Below are 18758 nucleotides of genomic sequence, written 5' to 3' on the forward strand. Positions count from 1 at the left end.
TCAAGAAAAATTGTCAGGTTATTTGATTGACTTAAATGCATATTTTTATTGACTGAAGTTTTAGGTTTATCGGAGAACTGAGTTAAAAACATCCCAACAATTTTTCTGGATCATCTATAATTTGACCCTCCCCATCAACTAGATGTACAGAGCTACTCACCTTTGACTTTTTATTAGATTCTTGATCTAAAATACTGCACATCATCTTAGACTTATTGTTTGCATTATAAATGTTGCTTTCATTTAATGTTTTTTGATAAAAAGAAATATATTTATATTTTTTACGTTAAATTTTGTATTCTAAAAATGTTGTAATCTACTCTTGCCATAGAAAAGTATCTGAACCAGAGTTAAGACCTGACATTTTAAACGACTATTATTGTGATATACCTAATATCTTGCTCAAGGGCATTCGTAGTAACATTGATCCCTTACACTATCTTCAAGAAGTGTCGGTTGAGCATTCATTTTTCTTTCATCCTGTCGATCTTACCGAAGTAAAAAATGAAATCAAACGCCTAAAAAACCATAAATCATCTGGAGCTGATGGGATATCTTCGAGGTTGTTACTCTTTTTGCCTGATTCAGCCTTAAATGGTTTAGTTTCTGCCATAAACAATTCTTTACATATTGGCATTTTTCCTTCATGTTTAAAAGAGGCAGTGGTTATCCCCCTTCAAGCCGGTAAAGCGACTCATGATGCTGTTTTTAGCTTTTTGGAGAGCGTCTGTGTGTCCTTGAATTCTGGAGAGTCATCGGCGGCAGTGTTTTGTGATCTATCCAAAGCATTTGACTGTGTGTATCATGGAATACTGTTATCATGGAATGTGTTATAAGCTCGATAAATATGGTTTTAGGGGCGTACCGTTGCGATGGCTTGAGTCTTATCTATCAAATCGTATTCAGAAGGTTACAGTGTCTGGGCGTTTGTCTGCTTCTAGATCCCTAAAATGCGGCGTTCCCCAGGGTTCAGTGTTGGGACCACTGTTACTTTTACTGTATGTGGATGACTTGAAACTGCAGGGCAAGGTGCAAGGTGGTTCAGTTTGCTGATGATACCACCATACTATGGAGCCATAAAAATTCAGATTATATTAAGACTTGTATCCTTGAAGACCTTCAGATTTTATCAGGGTGGTGTGCTTCCAACAGGCTCGTGTTTAATGTAAGAAAGACGTCTATTATGGGGTTTAAGTGCGATGTTCAGGGTCTGATGTTTGACGAAAATTCCCTCTTGCAGAATAAAGAGTGCTGCAAGTTCCTAGGAATTACCATTGATGGTCGCCTTCGGTTTGAAGATTATATTTTGCATTTAGCTGGGAAATTATCTTCTGGATGTTTTGCAGTAAGAATGGCAAAACAAGAGCTGGGTGGGGTGGTTGCACGTTCAGTGTACTTTTCACTTATTGAATCTCATATTCGGTATGGCTTGCCTTTTTGGGGTTTAACCAATAAGGGGCTACTTAACATTGTCTTTGTTATTCAAAAAAAAGCAGTTAGATACCTGTGTTCTGCTAAGTTAAGAGGTTCTTGCAAACCCCTCTTCATTTCTGAAAAAATCCTAACTCTTTTTTCACTCTTTATCTTAGAAACAGCTGCTCTTATTCACAAAATTCCCAAACTACCCTCTGACACTCTGATGTTCCCCTGCCTATTCCTACGTCTTCCCTTACCAAAAACTCATTAATTTACATGAGTAAAAAAATTTACAATCATGTTCCTCTATGTGTTAGACATATATCGGATGTTAAGAAATTTAAAAAAGAATTAAAGACGCTTTTATTGGCTAAGGCATATAACCTGGATGACTTTTTTAATGATAGGTTTAGTAGTAATTGATTGTTTTATTTAGTTATCTTTAATTCAAGTATGTTCAAAAAGTTTTGTCTTCTTGTGTTTAATTTTGTTCATTGTTTTGTCAATTTTTGAAATTGCATTTTTGTTTTGTTTTTTTAGCTTGTAGGATGCTTGTACACAAGATTATTCTTACGTAATATAGCACATTTTCTTTCTTTCTTACTCCATTTAACTTTTTTGACTTGAAATGAATCGAAAAAATAGAAAAACAGTGAAAAGAGTCTTACGATTATTACAAGTGTCATGAAAGATTTCATAGTACAAATGTTAATTTTCTTGAAATATAAAGGGTATCTCGAATTGTAGTGCGCTTGATAAAATATAGTTATTTGTAATTGATAAAAATAGTACGCCATTAGGTTTTCTAAAAACAAACATTACTTCCCAAATCCTCATTCAGTTTAGAGCACATTTGATACCTTGCCTTTTGTAGTACGATGCAAGCAATTTCTATCAGTCAGTTTACATGGAAATCAAGAGTTTTCTTGCAAAAGAAAAATATTACTGGAGATGAGATGCATCATATTTATGATCTTGAGACAGAAGCTCATAATTCATTTTAAAAAACAATTGATTAATCAATGATTTCAATCCATTGGAAGAGGACCAAAGTAAAAACGTTTGAATATCTGAATGATTATTAGTATAATTTTACTGAATCCAGGCTGAATGGTGAAGAATTCCTCGATAATTTGGATATGTTGGAATCTTCAGGTAAATCATTTGCAAGAAAAACAAAAAAGGTTAAGTACCCTTAAGACCGAAATGTGAAACATCTTATATCCTCCTGGGACCCGGACATGTTTTTATTAAGTTAAGGTTATGAGGCTTTTAAATATAATAAAAAATACATAAATAAACATTGTTTACTAATAATTTTTTTTATTTTTTTTCTTACTTTGACCGATACATGACGTCCATTAAAATGGACATTGGTCTTAACCTAAACAAAAATTCCTAATATATAATTTTTTTTTTCAATAACATTTCAGTAAACCTATGAGAACGCAGAAAATAAATGTAAACTTAAACTTATTTGTTATGGAACTTCATGAAACAGTTTCTGTTGCCAGTAATAAGCAAAAATGTGTTGCATGTATTACAAAAAAACTTGGTTTTCTTGGCACAAGAGTCATTTTTACATCTAACCGAATTTTTTAAGTCTGAAGCAATTTCTGGAAAGTGTTGTTTCTGTTTTGTTTTGGTGCCTAATGACGATGATGTTTTCTTGGGATTCACTTTGTGGGTTGGGTATATTTGTCAAAAATTGAGTAGCAATTTCGATTTTAAAATATTGTTGTATTTTGCGTGGAGGGATTTTAAATATTTTTTTATCTCTTCGATAAAAAATCCATGAGTTAGCCATTGCTAGATCAAAGAAATGGAAAATGACCCTTACAGTCCATTTTTTTGACCTGGCTCGAATTCTATAATAGCTAATCATTCGGTCTATCAAGTCTATTCCTCCCATACAATCGTTGTATTTAGCAACAACGTAAGGTCTTTTAACCTGAATGTATTTAGAGCCTTTCTTAGACTACCTTTTACACTCATTGCTAGGTTTAAAGAATCCACAGATTGCTTGGCCATTTTTAAGTTTTCTCTCAGGACACTAAGAGGAATTCTATCTTCTTCTTCTTCCTCCTTACTGCTGCTTACTAGTTCTTCATTAATTATTTCTTCTTCTCTCCCCATTAAATTATCCATAGTTTGAATTTCTTCTTCATCATCAGACATTTCATCATTTCCAATGATTTTTAGTATTTGCTCCAATTTTTCGTCATCTTCCCCTGGCAGAAGCACTCTTTGATTGCCAAAAATTCCTAAAATAAATTTTATGAGTTAATTTAAAATGTGCATGAGATAGACCCAATGTCCGTTTAAATGGACGCGAATAACTTAGGGTAATACAAAACTTATTTAATTTTTTTTATTATTGTAATGTTATTTAAATTTGTCTGATAAACATTTGCAAATAAAAACTTTCACAAAAATCATTACAAAACGTTAAAAAATAGGCTATATACCATCATAACGAGAACTATGTGCAGCCGCCATCACAACAGAAAACATGAAAACGAAACTGGAAACATAAAACTGGCATGTCCATTTAAATGGACGCTAGGTCCCAGGAGGATATAAGACTCATGGAACACTTGAATTTTACTAAAAATTCAAAGAGGCACATATAAGGTACTAATGAATTTCTGGATCCTCACCTATAGTTATGAGGCCAAAGAATTTAAAAGTGGTTTTATGTGTTGGACTAAGTCTATAATGGCTTGAGCTTGTTTGATCCTATTTGGAATTAAATGAAGAATTTCCTTATAGAATTTTCAAAGGAAAGTCTAACTAGAGCTGATATTCATGGGCATGGCTGAATTCCTGAATGGCAATCTAGGAACCTTAGTATTCGCATTCAAAAAATGACTGATTAATAAATGGATTACATCAATTGGATCTACTTACAAGGACTTAAGTTCATTTAAGAATCTTGATGGATTTCTGGAGCCTCACCAAGAGTTATCAGAAGCCAAAGAACTTAGAAATGTCAATGAATCACCTTGGTTCCGCAATTGTAAAATAGGTGTAAAGGTTATCATGCTTCTTTTGATGAAATGAAGAATTCCTTTAAAGAATATACAAATTTCTTAAAGGAAATTCTAACCGAAACTCATATTCGTTGACAGGGACAAGATTCTCAGAGGCAATCTAGGAAACTCACGAGTTTACTTTTAAAATAGAAGGGTATAAGTCAGGAACAAATTTAGTTTCCATTATTGGCAGGGAAAAAAGACTAGGGGGCTAGACAATAGAAACACCAAAGAACTGTGTTATTATTAGTTACTATTACTAAAGTTTAACTATTATTATTATTAACTATTACTAAAGATGTAAAAGTAAACATAACCAAAGTCGAACTTAAAAGTTAGGTTATAAACACCAATAGACGCATAACCGACAGAGGCGTAAGGTCGAATTTATCTATCAGTTACTTAGCGGAATAATTGCGGAATAATATTTTTAATAAATATGTATTATATAATATTTATGGATAACATCCATAAAAAAGTGTATTTTATAAATGCTTATTAAAAAAAATAATCAAAATCGTCATCGAATTTTTAACTATATTTTTCTCAAAACTATTAAAATAATCCCAAAATGATAAACAGTCCTAAAAAAAATTCAAATTTAAATTCTTTTAACAAAAAAATAATGAGTAATTATCATTTTATCGTCAAAAAAATCTGTAAGAATAAAGAAATAATAAATGTAGATAAATACGGCATGAATAGCGTAAAATTAATTAAAAATAAACTAAATTTTCATTGTCTTTTTACCTTTAACGCCCAACAGAATATATTGGAAATCCCTCTAATTCTTCAGTAATTTCAACAATAAAAAAAGATCCTATCCTAAGTACTTTATGGTTTAAGAAGCAATTACGTGCTTCATAATTGCCTATAAACACCCAACTCAAGGTTAGAATGCTAATGTCGCTCGGCAATAATAAAATAATTACTCGCCTCTGATTTTCATATACCACTTTCTCTTCTTATGTTGCCTGATTTAATTTTAATTTTACCAGGAATTCCGCCTCGTTATGTCGTTATTATAGTGTTAAATTCCTTTTGTTTTTTCTTAAAGATTTTATTACATTAAATTATATCTATTAACAGGAAATTAAACAACTTTCAGGGGACCGATGGCTTGTATCCTGCCTTGGAGTTCTTTATCTTAATAAAGGCCTTTTCTATCGGGTGGTACCAGCAGATCAGTCCTTTAGCGGCGATCAGTACTGCGGAGTATTTCGATTTAGGTAAGAAAACTGATTTTTTTTCTTAAGGTGCCACGCCAATAAAGGTCTCTCAACTGCTATCTCTGTGCCACAAACATAGCAATATACTTGGACTGCTAATGCAATAACTGCTACCTGGTGGTCGTTATTTTTATAATGGTTGTGTCCTTTTAATGTTGGTCACTCTGAACATTTTCAGTGTTGCCAACATCACATATATTAAATAAAAATAATGAAGTTGACGACGCTGACGTTTGACACATGATCTGTCATATGTCATGTGCCTCGCACAGTGTCGTGCACTTTCGTTATTCATAAATAATGAATCATATTATATTATATGTCGTTCATTCACCATCTGATCATTTTCATTGATATTGTTTTTAAACCATATTCTAAATTAAAACATATGTGCCAATGATTAAGATTGTTGAAATGGGTATAATAAAAATCAAATGATAGGGTTTCAATAACCTTTGTTTTTAACTTCAAAAATTTAAATGAAGACCATCATTTTCGTGGTATTAGAATTCGTAAAATACAAGTTCATGAGAACAACAAGACAAATATTTTAAAGTGCGTGCATCTATCCCTGAAAATTAATTAAAAGTTCGTAAATTTTAACCAATTTCATAAACAAGTAGAAGAAAAATATGAGAACTAAGCAACTATCTTTCTTAACTAAATGTAACTTTCTATTTCGGTTTTGTTACCTTAAAACACAGAAACTTTAATTGTTTTATATTCATACAATTGGCAACACTCACATTTGTCAGAGTGACCAACATCTAAACGACACAATCACGCAAAATGGCGGCCACCTAATAGTGGTCATTTATTTTTTAATGGATTGGCAGTCCAGGTATATTTATTAAGTTCGTGCTCTATGCTTGTGTAATTATTTAATAAAAAACTATATACTCTCGTTTTATAGGTTATGGTGGTGCGGAGAATGGACGGAGGTTCTTGTAGACGACCGTTTGCCAACAGTCCACGGACGTCTGGCATTTCTACAATCAGAAGAAACCGATTATTACTGGCCTGGACTATTGGAAAAAGCTTACGCAAAGTAAGAATTTTAAAAACACACACACAGATAAATATTTTCTTATTCAATTAAACGTGGCGCCACAACAGTCGATATCGCTACAAGTCACACGCAAAATTTGTATTTACAACATCGCGTCCAGGTTGTTGAGTCAGATTTTTAAAGGCGCATGCGTGGTAGCACCTTATCCATATACATCCAGATGGGTGTTGCGCAACATTGTTTCCAGTTGCAAAGGTTTTTAGTATTAAATTCCTGTGCACATTAAGGATTTTGATGTTTTCTCTGATTCCAGGTTAATGACCCTTGGAATCAGGGAAAAAATAATTTTTCACTGATTTTGAATAAAAATACATTAAAATTACGGTCGTGATAAGTATTTTATCATTAGATAAGAATTGATAGCGACTAGGTACCCCGACAGGGACAGGTCTACTTGAGAGATGGGACCCTGCCAACGCCTGAAAAATCTTCTATATCTTAACCAAAATCCATACATGCCTTTCCTATATTCTACTTGAGGAAGGAACCGCGAAACCACCTCAAGTTTATACTATATGTAAAATATATGTTTTTCCCTAGCTTGACACTTTGGATATATTCTTATTAAATGCAAATAATAATGGAAGCATGAATAATACAAACTGCAAATAAAGCAAATTGAGAGAATATGCACATGGAAAGGGGAGGCATGGGTAGGTACTATTGGCAACACTGCTTTTTGTTTGAATACGTAGCGTCTAGACTATAAGTGTCACTTGTCACATAACTTGTCATGTGTAACTTGGACAACGACATATAGGATCATAGGTTCGCCAACAGGTATCGCGGCATATCTACATTTGAAATCTGCTGGCGCCAAATTAAAATTTTAAGAGCACTATTTTTTTTTAGGTTACATGGTTCATACGAGGCCCTGAAATACGGAACGCTATTGGACGGTTTGGCTGATCTCACCGGGGGAATCACGGAAAGTATACCGATTTCAGAGGATGCCGCTTCGTGTTCAAGGTAGTTTATTTTTCGTTAATTACCTTAATGTCATTAATTAATCCGAAAATTTCAGATTACTTCATAAATTATTAGACATGACCTCGATCATTACATGCGCGGTGCAACCGCCCAACCAAGTGAGGTCTTTAACGGAGAAATTGGCCAATGGCATTCACACTGGGGTTAATTATCGGATATATGCTATAGATAGGTTTGGATTATTGTAGCAATATAAAATATTGCCTGTAATTGCTTAATTTGTTAATGTTTTAGGGTAGAAACGTTCACTAACGAAACCGTACAATTAATAAAGTTAAGAAACCCATTGGGGTTAGCTAGTGAATACGTTGGCCCGATGTGTTTGGATTCACCCGAATGGTCCGAATTACCTCCTCAAGAATACGAACGGTTACATGCAAAATATAACGAAGAAGTAATATAGGAAAAAAATTATTTTATGTTATTTAATTTTGAGTTTTTTTAGGAGTTTTGGATGACTTATGGGGAATTTTTGCAGACTTTCACACATTTGGAAATTGTGCATTTGGATATTGATACTAGTCGAGATGAACCAAGGTAATATACTTTCTGTCGAGTCATAAATATCTTCATAAATTTCAGGTATTTTCAAAATTCTTTAAGGAATTTAAAGTCAATTTTTATAAGACTTTTGAAAGCATTTTCAACCATTTTACGCCTCTTCCTGGTATTTGTTTTAAATAATAATAATAATATAATAACAATTAACGATTTTTATTGAATAAATACATACAAGTACTTAATTATAAGATTTAAATCGTTACTTTATTGAACCATTCATAGCCAGTCATTGTGTTAAAAAGAAAGTATGCACATAAATAGGAAGACTATATTTAAATAATAACATAATAATTAATAGGAGTTGCAATGAACAATGCAGGAAGGAAAAACTACACTGAACAATATTAGGTTTATTCCTCTATTAAGATTCTGTTCCTTGAGTGAAGTAGGAGATTGCTTATTATGTAATATTTTGTTGAGGAATACACCAAACTACAATAGCCTACGAGATTCCATATTTATCCAATTAAGTTCCAACAATTTTTCGGATCGTATTTTAGGAGACAATACTTATATGAACCGTACACAAGCATTTTGAACCCTTTGAATACGGAATTGAAATGGTTGTTTATTTATTTCAAATATTTTAAATGATTCTATCTTCTTATATCATTGTGCTTCTAAAATAATTTCTTGGGTGTTATCCAGATATTTGATCTAAGTTTTCTTTCACGCATTTGAAGCCATTCGTTTGAGATGTTAAGGTGTTCAAGCTTTCTCTTATATTTCTCCTACTCCATCTTCTAATCTAAGTATGTATACCTTCCAGGGATTTGAAGTAACTTATTCAAGTTACTTCAAGTCAAGATTTATTTCTTCCAGATGATTGACCAAGCATGGTTTATTTTTTCCATATAAGTATTACAACCCATTTCTTCACATCTTTCAGTTGTATGTCTTCAGAATATTTAATGGTTGGAAGTTTCTTCTTCGAGGCCTTAAAGGAGCCACCAATATGTAATAGTATAATATAGTTGTATTCATTTAAAGTGTATTTTCAGTTTGCACAATAAAAACACTTGGCAAATGCGACTATATCAAGGAAACTGGCAAAAAGGGGTGACCGCAGGAGGCTGCCGAAATAATCCAGACACTTTCCACATAAATCCGCAGTTGCATTTGCTCCTCAGCGAAATGGAAGAAGTGGTGGTCTCGCTCAATCAACACAGTATTATGGAACCCAAAGTGATCGGTAGATATCCATAATTCAATCGACGATTATGATTTGATTTAATTTTTTTTAAGGTTTTACGGCGTATGGTTTACCTAAAAGCAATACGGATACTATTGGGAAGGCGTTTTTTAAGAAGAACAAGTCGATGTTTAACTCTCAATATACGAACAGCCGGCAAGTGAGCCATAGGTACAATTTTACAGGGTGTCCCATTACTTTTGAGATATTTGTTTGAAATATTGAAATGTGAACTAGAACTCTTTTTAGGTGCCAACTTGAGCAAGGAGGTTACCTTATTATTCCGACCACCTTCGAACCGGGACAAGAATCCGCTTTTACATTAAGGGTGTATTCTAGCAAACCGTTGAAACTTAAACTGGTTGATACAGTACCCTTCCTAGGTAAATCCGTATAAATTTTAATAGTTTTTTTTTTTAATATTTTTTTTTTATTTTAGTTAAATCGGCAATAGTAAAGGCCCCGCCCCTTCTCGACGGTAAAAGTTTCAGCCAATATGAAGCGGTTTTCTTACAATTAGCGGACGAACATCGCACCGTCAATGCGTTCGAATTGCAAGAACTGTTGGACGCATGTTTGCCGAACGATTACATCAAGAGTTGCGCCTCGATTGAAGTTTGCCGACAAATTATTTTTACGTTTGAGGTAAACATTGCCGGGGTTTTTGTAGGGATGTCCTAAAACATGTCTTGGTTATTCCACTAATGTTTTTTAAATGTCTGAATGTGCATCAGTATACTCCCTGCAAAATTGGTGGGATATAAGCGCAAAATATGACACGAGAATTTTTATTGATTGACCGGTTTATAGACCTAAAACTTATCTGCGAACATTCCTGGAATATTGAAGGAATGATTGTCAGGGGTGAATTCCTAATAATGGATCTGACCTGATCTTCTGATGTTTTCTATGCCATTTACTGTATTGGTCTTATGAAATATAAGATTTATTTAATTGTTTTAGAATTCTGGTAGCGGACGTTTAAAATTCACGGATTTCAAAGATTTAATGTGCAGTCTAAAGTTCTGGCAAACCGCCTTTAAGAACCACACGAAAGAGAAAACTGGAATTTTGAAAGCTGAACGGTTTAGAGACGCCTTATTGGAGGTCGGATTTCAGTTGAGCAGCGACGTCCTCACTACGTTAATTTTAAGGTAACTAACGGTACCTCAATTTATTAATTTTTTAATATGTCTCGTTTTTAGGTATATGAGAAAAGATGGCACATTAAGGTTTGGAGATTTCGTATCGGCCATTCTGCATTTAACTGTTTCCTTCAGTAAGTATTTTAAATATTGATTCCGAAAAACGAAATTGAATAATTTTATTATTTTTTTAGATATTTTCGAGGGTAAAGATCCCCTGCAAAATGGCACCATTAAACTAAACTTATCTGAGGTATTTCAGTTGTTTATATTATTTTGAATTGTATTGATTTAAATTTTCTTTTTAGTGGTTGAAATCGTCTCTGAGCTGCTAGTCATCACGGTTGTTTCAAATAAACAATGTAAAATACTCATATTTGTACATATTCTTGTGAATAATTATTGTTTAAGTACTTTGTTTATATGTTGTACAATATTATGAAGAAATTAACATATAAGTTTAAACACTTTTTTTGTACCTCAAAATTACTTAAAAATATATTTTTTTTAAATTTAGATATAATAAAACCAAGGATCCACACAAAATAGTTTATTTCCATTTCAAACCATAAATATACTTCAGGTTTCACAGGAAAGCATAGTATACGAGCTTGATTTGTTGTTCGCGCCAACGTTTGCGAACGGTTCGTGTACAGCAGTTGCCTAGACGCGCCTTAAAGGGGACAACAGTATTTTTTTAGTTTATTAAGTTGGTAATGTTTCATTTTTACACTGTTGCCGATAGAAGATTTTTTTTTACAAAAACAAGATTTTTTGACATTGCTTACTGGTTTTAACTTGTCTTAAATATCGTCCCAGATTTCACTTAATTTGTTCTATTAAGAATGTTGTAATGCTTCATGGACCGTAAAAGAACCTATTAAATACTAAATAAATATTTTATACTTATTAAATAATCAACTCAACGCCCAACCGGTTGTGTTTACTTGTCAAAACTGTCAACCAACTAGACCGAAGAATTTCGGACCTTCAAATAGAAACTGTCAACTGTCATTAAAGAAGTAAAGAGACGAAACGTTATTTAACCTCCACTCCGACGTTGCCAAATCAGCCAAATGCCGATTGCCAGCAGACAGCCAGCTGATTGATTGTTATTTGTTTGTTGGGTTGGGTGGTTCCTGTTTTGGAGTCGAGATATTTGTTTGTGTTTTGAAGTGAAGTTTTTGTCAGTGTATGTACTTACACCTACCAAAAACAAAATTATACAAATTATAATAAACAATTAAAACGCTGCGTCCTAGTTTGGCTGTAGTTTGTTTACCTTGAATATTTCCATAATGGCTTTTGAGTGCCATATAATATGTAAAAAGTCTTTTGGAAAGAAATCCAATTTGAAAAGACACCTTGCAGAAGTTCATAAACTAAATAAGCCTTCTAGTAGTGATAGTAATAGAAAACTGGGAAACAATTGCTGCTTGGAACAAGGAAATGATGACAGTCTTTGTGGCATTATTTTTTCAAACATGATAAAATCTCTAATTGAGCATTTACAGATCACTCATAATAAGAGCCTTAATATCGAGTTAAATCAGATGGAAAACATGCAAGGTATGATCAGTCTAAAACACAAATAAAATTGTTTAATGAGTTTATTTTTAGAATTTACACAATTGAAAATCAATATAGAGGCTCAAAATAAATGTTGTTACATTCTGAAATCAAAGAAATCTAGTATAAGTCGCACTATCAATGGAAAAGTAACGTATCTCAAAAAAAGTCAAAACTGAGATTTTTATTGAGTTTGCTCGAAAAGACGATAATTTACTAAATGAAAAAGTAACACATTCGAAAAAAGGGCGGGAAATATTTAAAAATGTAATAAAACAAATTTTAACTTAAAACTATAGCAAAAAATTTCCAACGAAAAAGTAATATATTAACATATACTGCCTATAAAATCAAGAATGTTTGACAGACAAAATAATGCAATACTAACACATCTAAAAATGTAACACTATTAACCTGTAATAACTAATTTTTTCCTATTAAATTTAAAGTGTTAAATTAACGCAAAATAAAATATATCATTTTTACATTAAACATCTATTCTCATAAAGTTAAGAAATTAAAGAAAAACACGAACATAACATCAAATATGTTAGTATGTCTTCAACAACTTACTGAGGAAATTCAAATACAATAACGCCACAACGCAAAAAAACGTTGATATTTTATTAGCCGTGCGTCAGTACCTGCGAAAGGTATGCCAATTATTCTTCTCAAGAAAAAGTTCAGCTTCAAAGTGAATACGACAAACACGTTGATGACAAAAATAAAGCTCAACAAGAAAAAGAGATTGATGTATCAAATGCCTTAAAAGATTCAACTAACTCAAGTTGTAGCTGTCTATGATTTACAGTCCGTCCTTACCACACCTTGCTCACAAGTCTCAGACTTTTATTACAAAAGAGAGTTCATGCTACGTTTGGTCAGAGAATATTGCAAAGCGCGGTGCAAATGAAATTGGAAGTTGTATTCTGCAATTCCTAAAAAGAAACTGCCAAGAAAAACATGTTACTTTTTATTCTGACAACTGCGCCGGGCAGAATAAAAATAAGTACATTGCTAGTTTGTATTTATATGCAACCACTTTCCTCGAAATTCAATCAATAACGCATAAATTTTTGGTAACAGGTCATACACAAAATGAAGGCAATAGTATGCACTCATGCATTGAAAAAGAAAAAAAACGTTTGTTAAAAGGTTGACCTATTTTTATCCCTTCTCAGTGGATTCCTGAGAAAGTAAAAGAAATGGATCAATCTGAAATGTTTGATCTTCAAAAATTATCTACTGATGTAGGTTTAAATTTTAGCACTGATACTGATAAAATAAAGGTAAAGTGGACCGATATAAAGGTAATTATGACAAATAAGGGTAAGCCTGATAGTTTGTTCTTTAAATACGAATATGGAGATGATGTTCTGGACAGCGAAATACAAGTTCGAAATAACTTTCTAAAATGTTATTTGTATTACCTTGTATAAAAATATTGTTTATTTAATTTTTGACAATTTGCCCTTTTTATGTTAGTTTTTTTAGGTTATACATAATTATTGCCTAGTAAAACAGCACCACATCTCAAAAATATCTGTACTTACTCCAACTTTATTTAAAATTCTAAATAATCTGTTTAACATAATACCTACCTTTTTGAACATTTATTTTGAGTATAAATATTAAAATCTAGCAAAATAAGATTTATTGTTTTCAATAGATGTTAAGCATATTTAATCCGTTTCCAAAATTTTAAATTGCAATATCTCAAAACTCGAAGTTTTAAGATACGTTATTTTTACATTGAGGGTGCGAAGTGGTGAAGTACTATATATACAAGTGGTGAAGTACTACATTATATATGCAATAGAAGCAAAGCAAGTAACTACCTATATTCATATGTATTATATTTTTGTATTATATATGTTCAAGTATTATATGTTATATGTGATTTAAAAAAAAATAATATCACATGTTACATATTCTCCAAAATGAATTCCAAAATATTTTTTTAAGAAATCTTTGATATCACGAACTCTAAACATCTTTTCGGGTATTTAACTGCAACTTTTTAAGTAACTGAACATATTTGTTACTCCATTCATCATATTATTTCATTTCTACTCCAGGTTATACACCACTTTTCAATGAGTGCAGAAAAAGACTGCAAAAAAGTCAAGGGTCATGTAAATTAGAGCACAACTGCACCAGTTTTATTAATGTGAAAAATGAAAGTGGTGCCTTACTGGTTGAATGGCAAAAAGAACATTACGGCCACACAAACGATTTGGAGCATATAAGAATTCCTTCACATGAAAAAGAAAGTATTGCCTCCAAACTCATAAGTGGAGTTCCTCCCCAAAGGTAAATTTAGATGTTGTTAATACTTGAGTGTTTTTTTAATAATAACTATATTGCTTATAATATTTAAAGATGATGCATTCTCAGTTGAGTTATGGGTCAGAGAATGTGAAGCCTGGGATGTAAATCCCGTTTTATTTTATAAGCGACAAGGGCAAGAACATGCCATTTTAAAGAAAGAAGATTTTTGTCTTGTGATTATGAACAACTTTCAAAGGAATATGATCAAAAAATTTCAAAAAATTATTACTGTTGACAGCATGCATGGCTTGAATTCATATGACTTTAAATTGACCACTGTAATGGTAATAGATGAATTTCACCATGGTTTTCCCGTTGCTGAAATGTTTTCAAATAGAAAGGATACCACCATTCAACATCTCTATTTTTCTCTTATAAAGGAAACAGTAGGTTTGTATAATACATGATATAATGATATATTTATAGTTTTTTTAAAAACTGAAACTGATGCATATTATAATAGTGAAACCATAAAATGCAATCAAAATATTATGCTATACTGTTATTGATTTATTCTACATACAAACACACATTTTTATTATACAAACACACACATTTTAATTATATTTAACATTTGACTGATGTGCAACTAATTTACTTCTAAACAACAGATTATAAATTTTTGTTCATAGATAAACAATAGATTTGAAAGTCAATAGGAAAAACATGTGGAATTGCAATTAAATTTTCTCAATTTATAAGATAAATAATTTACTTTTTGATTTAACCAGAGTTTATTAGCATATTTGTGTTTTCTACTACTTTTACAGTTTTGTAGACTGTTTACCTAAAATTTTCTGGCAATTTAAGGTAAAATATCTGAGAAAACATAACATATTTAAATATATGAGTGAATTTATGAATTCCACCTCTCTATATTATTATCATTTATTACAAGCTTGCTTGTATATTTGTTCATTTGAAAATGAATCCTTTAAATCCTTTATTCTTTTACTTTTTATTCTAGCATAAACCTTCATTGTAACTTGGAACTGATTAGCTAACACGAATAACAATTTGGCATTTCAATTTCTCCTGTACTACTTTTGTTAAGACATTTTTTATTATAGGTGAAGTTTGTTCTGAAATATTCATGTCATATATGGACGGAACATTTTTTAATGCATGGATTATGGTGATGGGAGTAAAACCTGACCACTTGTTTTGCTCTTGGCATGTAGACAGGGCATGGCAAAGTAATCTTACTAAGATTGGTGATAAGGAAAAGCGTGCTTCTGTTTATAAACTGTTAAAAACTTTACAACAACACACAGTACTAGATCATTTTTCCTCAGCTTTAGCAAGTGCCATTCAAAATTTATGCAGTGATCCAAGCATTAAAAAATTTGGAGAGTATTTTAAAAACACTACACTCATAATTATAAAAAATGGGCTTATTGTTTTAGAGAACTTTCTTCCATTAATACGAATATGCATTTAGAATCAATGCATAGTCATTAAATATTTTTACTTAGAGAGAAAAAAAACAGTGAAGCGTTTGGATCAAGGGTTAAATGTTGTCTTACAATATGTGAGGGATAAGAGCATTGAAAGGATAATAAGATTGACTAAGGGAGAACATACAAAAACTACATCTATATTATCTCGAAATCATTGGGATTCAATTAAAGAAATGTGTCAATATTCCTTATTAAATTGTGCTAATTATTGGAAAATTAAAAAAAAAATTAATACATCCTCATATTGCACATGTAATCCAAAAGTGTCACTATACGAAAAATGTAAATTTTTCAGGAGAGCAAATTAAAGTTTTCGGCAAAATGGAAAGACAAATAACGGTGATTATATTGATAATAAATGAACGATTTTTTTATCACAGTGAACGATGTTTTGGCTTTAACCAATTTACTAAACAGAAATGGAAAATAAATTCTTTTATTTGTTTATTTTTTAGTTTTTTGATTTATAGTGTCACTTTTTTATTTATTATATGCAATATTTTTAGAATTCAGTCAAAATTTTTCAAACCATAAAATTAAAAAAAAAATTGAAATATGTAGAAAAGCATATTATTATATTAAATGAAACATGAAACATTTATTTTTACACACAACTGCTTGAACAAAAAATAATGAAGGTAGGTACTTCTAAAAAATATTTTTTATCTTAACTACTAACTTAACTTAAACCAACCATCTAAATGACCACTTATGCACCGCGAACTTAACCATAGCTTAAAATTTAAACCATCACTGTTATTTTCCATTCAAATTCATACAAAATAGCTGTCGTTTACGTTTAAATTTTAAACTACGGTTAAATTTACACTGTGCCAATAAAAGTTTACATCACTGATACAGAAATGGCACTAAAGCCAAATTAATGGCTATAAAAACAACTGCAAAAACAAAAAATTAATTCCTAAAACAAAATATTCAAAAACCTGGTAAATATAACATAAACACAACTTTAAATATGGACAGCTTCTATTATGAAAAAACAAAATATTTTCGTTCGGTAAATTAAATATAGTGGGTAATTATCATTACAAAATATTATTATAAAAGGAGTGTACATAGTATTGAGGTATTAAGGAATTTTCAAAAAGACTTTTGATGTCTTGTTTTTTTCGATCAGACAATTTTAATCTTTCTGTGTAAAGTTTATTTAATTGAAAACTTTTGCGATTTTGACGTGTTGAACGAGGCGCCCAACAACTAAGTTGCTTAAAAGTTTGGTCACTGTATGAAGTTTTGTAATATATTTCAATTTGGGTTTGGCTAAACCCTCACTAAACAAAAAATGTCACTATTGCACAAGTCCTCGCCTACACGATTAATGTCACCACAGTTGCCCGCCACGAGTGTATTAATATTGCGTAAGCCATAATGACACTTGCGCTATCTAGAGGTCTCTAATGTAATTATTCAAGATATTTTGTATAGTGACACTTTTGGATTACATGTGCGATATTATGAGGTTCGTCAAAAACTTGATAAAAACTGTTGCCAAATAACAATTATGTGCAATTTGTAAAATATGTAACCATTTGTATTCATGTACTTGTAATATTTTTGTAAAAAAACAGACTATGTGTAAACATATTCATATTATTATTTCTAGCATAAATGCAATGGATATTGAGGTAAATGAGTATGTCAATTCAAAATCGTCTAATTCACCTGAAGATAAGACTAATCTTATATTAAGTCATTTGAAGGAAATTTCCCTTTCTTCCCTAAAAATAACAGTCGAGGACACAAATGAAAAAATAATTAAAATAAAAGCTTTAACTGCTGATTTAGGAAATTCCACTTTTGATGGACTTAATGACTCGGTAATAGATCAAATTCACCACTGTTTAATTGTAGCTAAGAACTTAAATAGATTCCACGAGGAACCCTTATTAAATGAACAATTTCAAGTAAAAAATAAGCAGTTAAAAAGGGTTATCGAACCCCAATTAAGATTTAGTTCCACCAAAAAGAAAAGGGTTGAAACAGCTACCAGCTTTAAAAGACCAACGACTCAAGAGGTTTTAGATATAAAAGAAAACCTAAAATTTAATAATTCCTTTGATCATTTTATTGCTAAATCTGTATCACCCTCACATGATCATGAGTATTTTTAAGTTTGTTATGAAATAATTTCAGCCTAACAATTAGACTTATGTACTATATACAGGGTAAACTTGTGTATCTGGGATCTTGTTTGGAAATAGTTTGCTGTGCGATTTAGTAATGTAGTGGTAGTAAATGATGTAGGTTTAGTTTTGTGATGTTATCATTAGTTAGTTAGATACAATAAAACATTTTAATGTTAAAAAAATTCCTACTAAATGCTAAATGTTTAAACCTTTTTTATTTTATTTAAAGAGTGTTCTACAATAGAATTAATATTTCATTTTATTTATTATATTACATTTTTTTATAAAACATACAAACATGTGTATTGTAAATAAAAGATAAATATTTTTTTGTGGTTGTTTTATTTATTAATAAATTATTTTTAGTGAATAAAATTGACTGACAATAATACAAATACAAACAATTAAATAATAAGAAAATCATTTAAAAAGTCGTGTAAAATTTTCAAACAAAAAAAAATCAAATAAAGCTTAAAACATAAAATCTATTTTGCAGAATTTTGCTTTTTTCAAAAAAATTAAGATTATTTTACATTTCTAAACGTATTTCATTGAGCATCAATCAATATACGGGATTGCCCCAATATACAATATATATGTATAATACTCAAATA

At 31.1% G+C, this 18758-nt stretch overlaps 2 protein-coding genes and 1 long non-coding RNA gene across 8 annotated transcripts in view; 2 read left to right on the forward strand and 1 right to left on the reverse strand.

Annotated features, from left to right (window-relative positions):
* The window catches only part of LOC126735281 (calpain-C), a 38539-nt gene extending 27356 nt beyond the window's left edge, over nucleotides 1–11183 (forward strand). The window contains exons 4-17 of the mRNA XM_050439228.1: nucleotides 5560–5680; nucleotides 6594–6728; nucleotides 7602–7718; nucleotides 7774–7911; nucleotides 7974–8133; nucleotides 8185–8276; nucleotides 9302–9492; nucleotides 9546–9663; nucleotides 9742–9875; nucleotides 9932–10137; nucleotides 10456–10646; nucleotides 10698–10771; nucleotides 10832–10890; nucleotides 10946–11183. Of these exons, the coding sequence (XP_050295185.1) occupies nucleotides 5560–5680; nucleotides 6594–6728; nucleotides 7602–7718; nucleotides 7774–7911; nucleotides 7974–8133; nucleotides 8185–8276; nucleotides 9302–9492; nucleotides 9546–9663; nucleotides 9742–9875; nucleotides 9932–10137; nucleotides 10456–10646; nucleotides 10698–10771; nucleotides 10832–10890; nucleotides 10946–10972 (1763 nt within the window). The 3' untranslated portion in view covers nucleotides 10973–11183. The remainder of the gene's footprint in view (nucleotides 1–5559; nucleotides 5681–6593; nucleotides 6729–7601; nucleotides 7719–7773; nucleotides 7912–7973; nucleotides 8134–8184; nucleotides 8277–9301; nucleotides 9493–9545; nucleotides 9664–9741; nucleotides 9876–9931; nucleotides 10138–10455; nucleotides 10647–10697; nucleotides 10772–10831; nucleotides 10891–10945) is intronic.
* Nucleotides 2379–4762, reverse strand: LOC126735282 (uncharacterized). 2 transcript variants are annotated; one of them, XR_007660358.1, is made up of 4 exons: nucleotides 4327–4762; nucleotides 4077–4262; nucleotides 3885–4023; nucleotides 2379–3680 (listed from the first exon to the last, which is right to left on the reverse strand). It is a non-coding gene; the product is annotated as an uncharacterized LOC126735282 (long non-coding RNA). The 2 variants fall into 2 exon arrangements; XR_007660357.1 differs by having other exon boundaries at nucleotides 4077–4762.
* Nucleotides 11184–11772: 589 nt separating the features above from the next.
* LOC126735463 (uncharacterized) lies at nucleotides 11773–18472 on the forward strand. 5 transcript variants are annotated; one of them, XR_007660414.1, is made up of 5 exons: nucleotides 11773–12206; nucleotides 12258–13516; nucleotides 14285–14519; nucleotides 14589–14927; nucleotides 15608–18472. XR_007660414.1 is itself a non-coding variant. In XM_050439455.1 (3 exons), exons 1-3 carry the CDS (start codon nucleotides 11936–11938, stop codon nucleotides 15609–15611), a joined length of 510 nt encoding a protein of 169 aa, XP_050295412.1. In that variant the 5' UTR covers nucleotides 11773–11935; the 3' UTR covers nucleotides 15612–18472. The 5 variants fall into 5 exon arrangements, 1 of the variants encoding a protein (XP_050295412.1); XR_007660416.1 differs by having other exon boundaries at nucleotides 12258–13495; XR_007660413.1 differs by lacking the exon at nucleotides 12258–13516.
* The last annotated feature ends 286 nt before the right edge of the window (nucleotides 18473–18758 follow it).

Source organism: Anthonomus grandis, chromosome 4, assembly GCF_022605725.1.
Source record: "Anthonomus grandis grandis chromosome 4, icAntGran1.3, whole genome shotgun sequence".
Taxonomy (NCBI): Eukaryota; Metazoa; Arthropoda; class Insecta; order Coleoptera; family Curculionidae; genus Anthonomus; species Anthonomus grandis.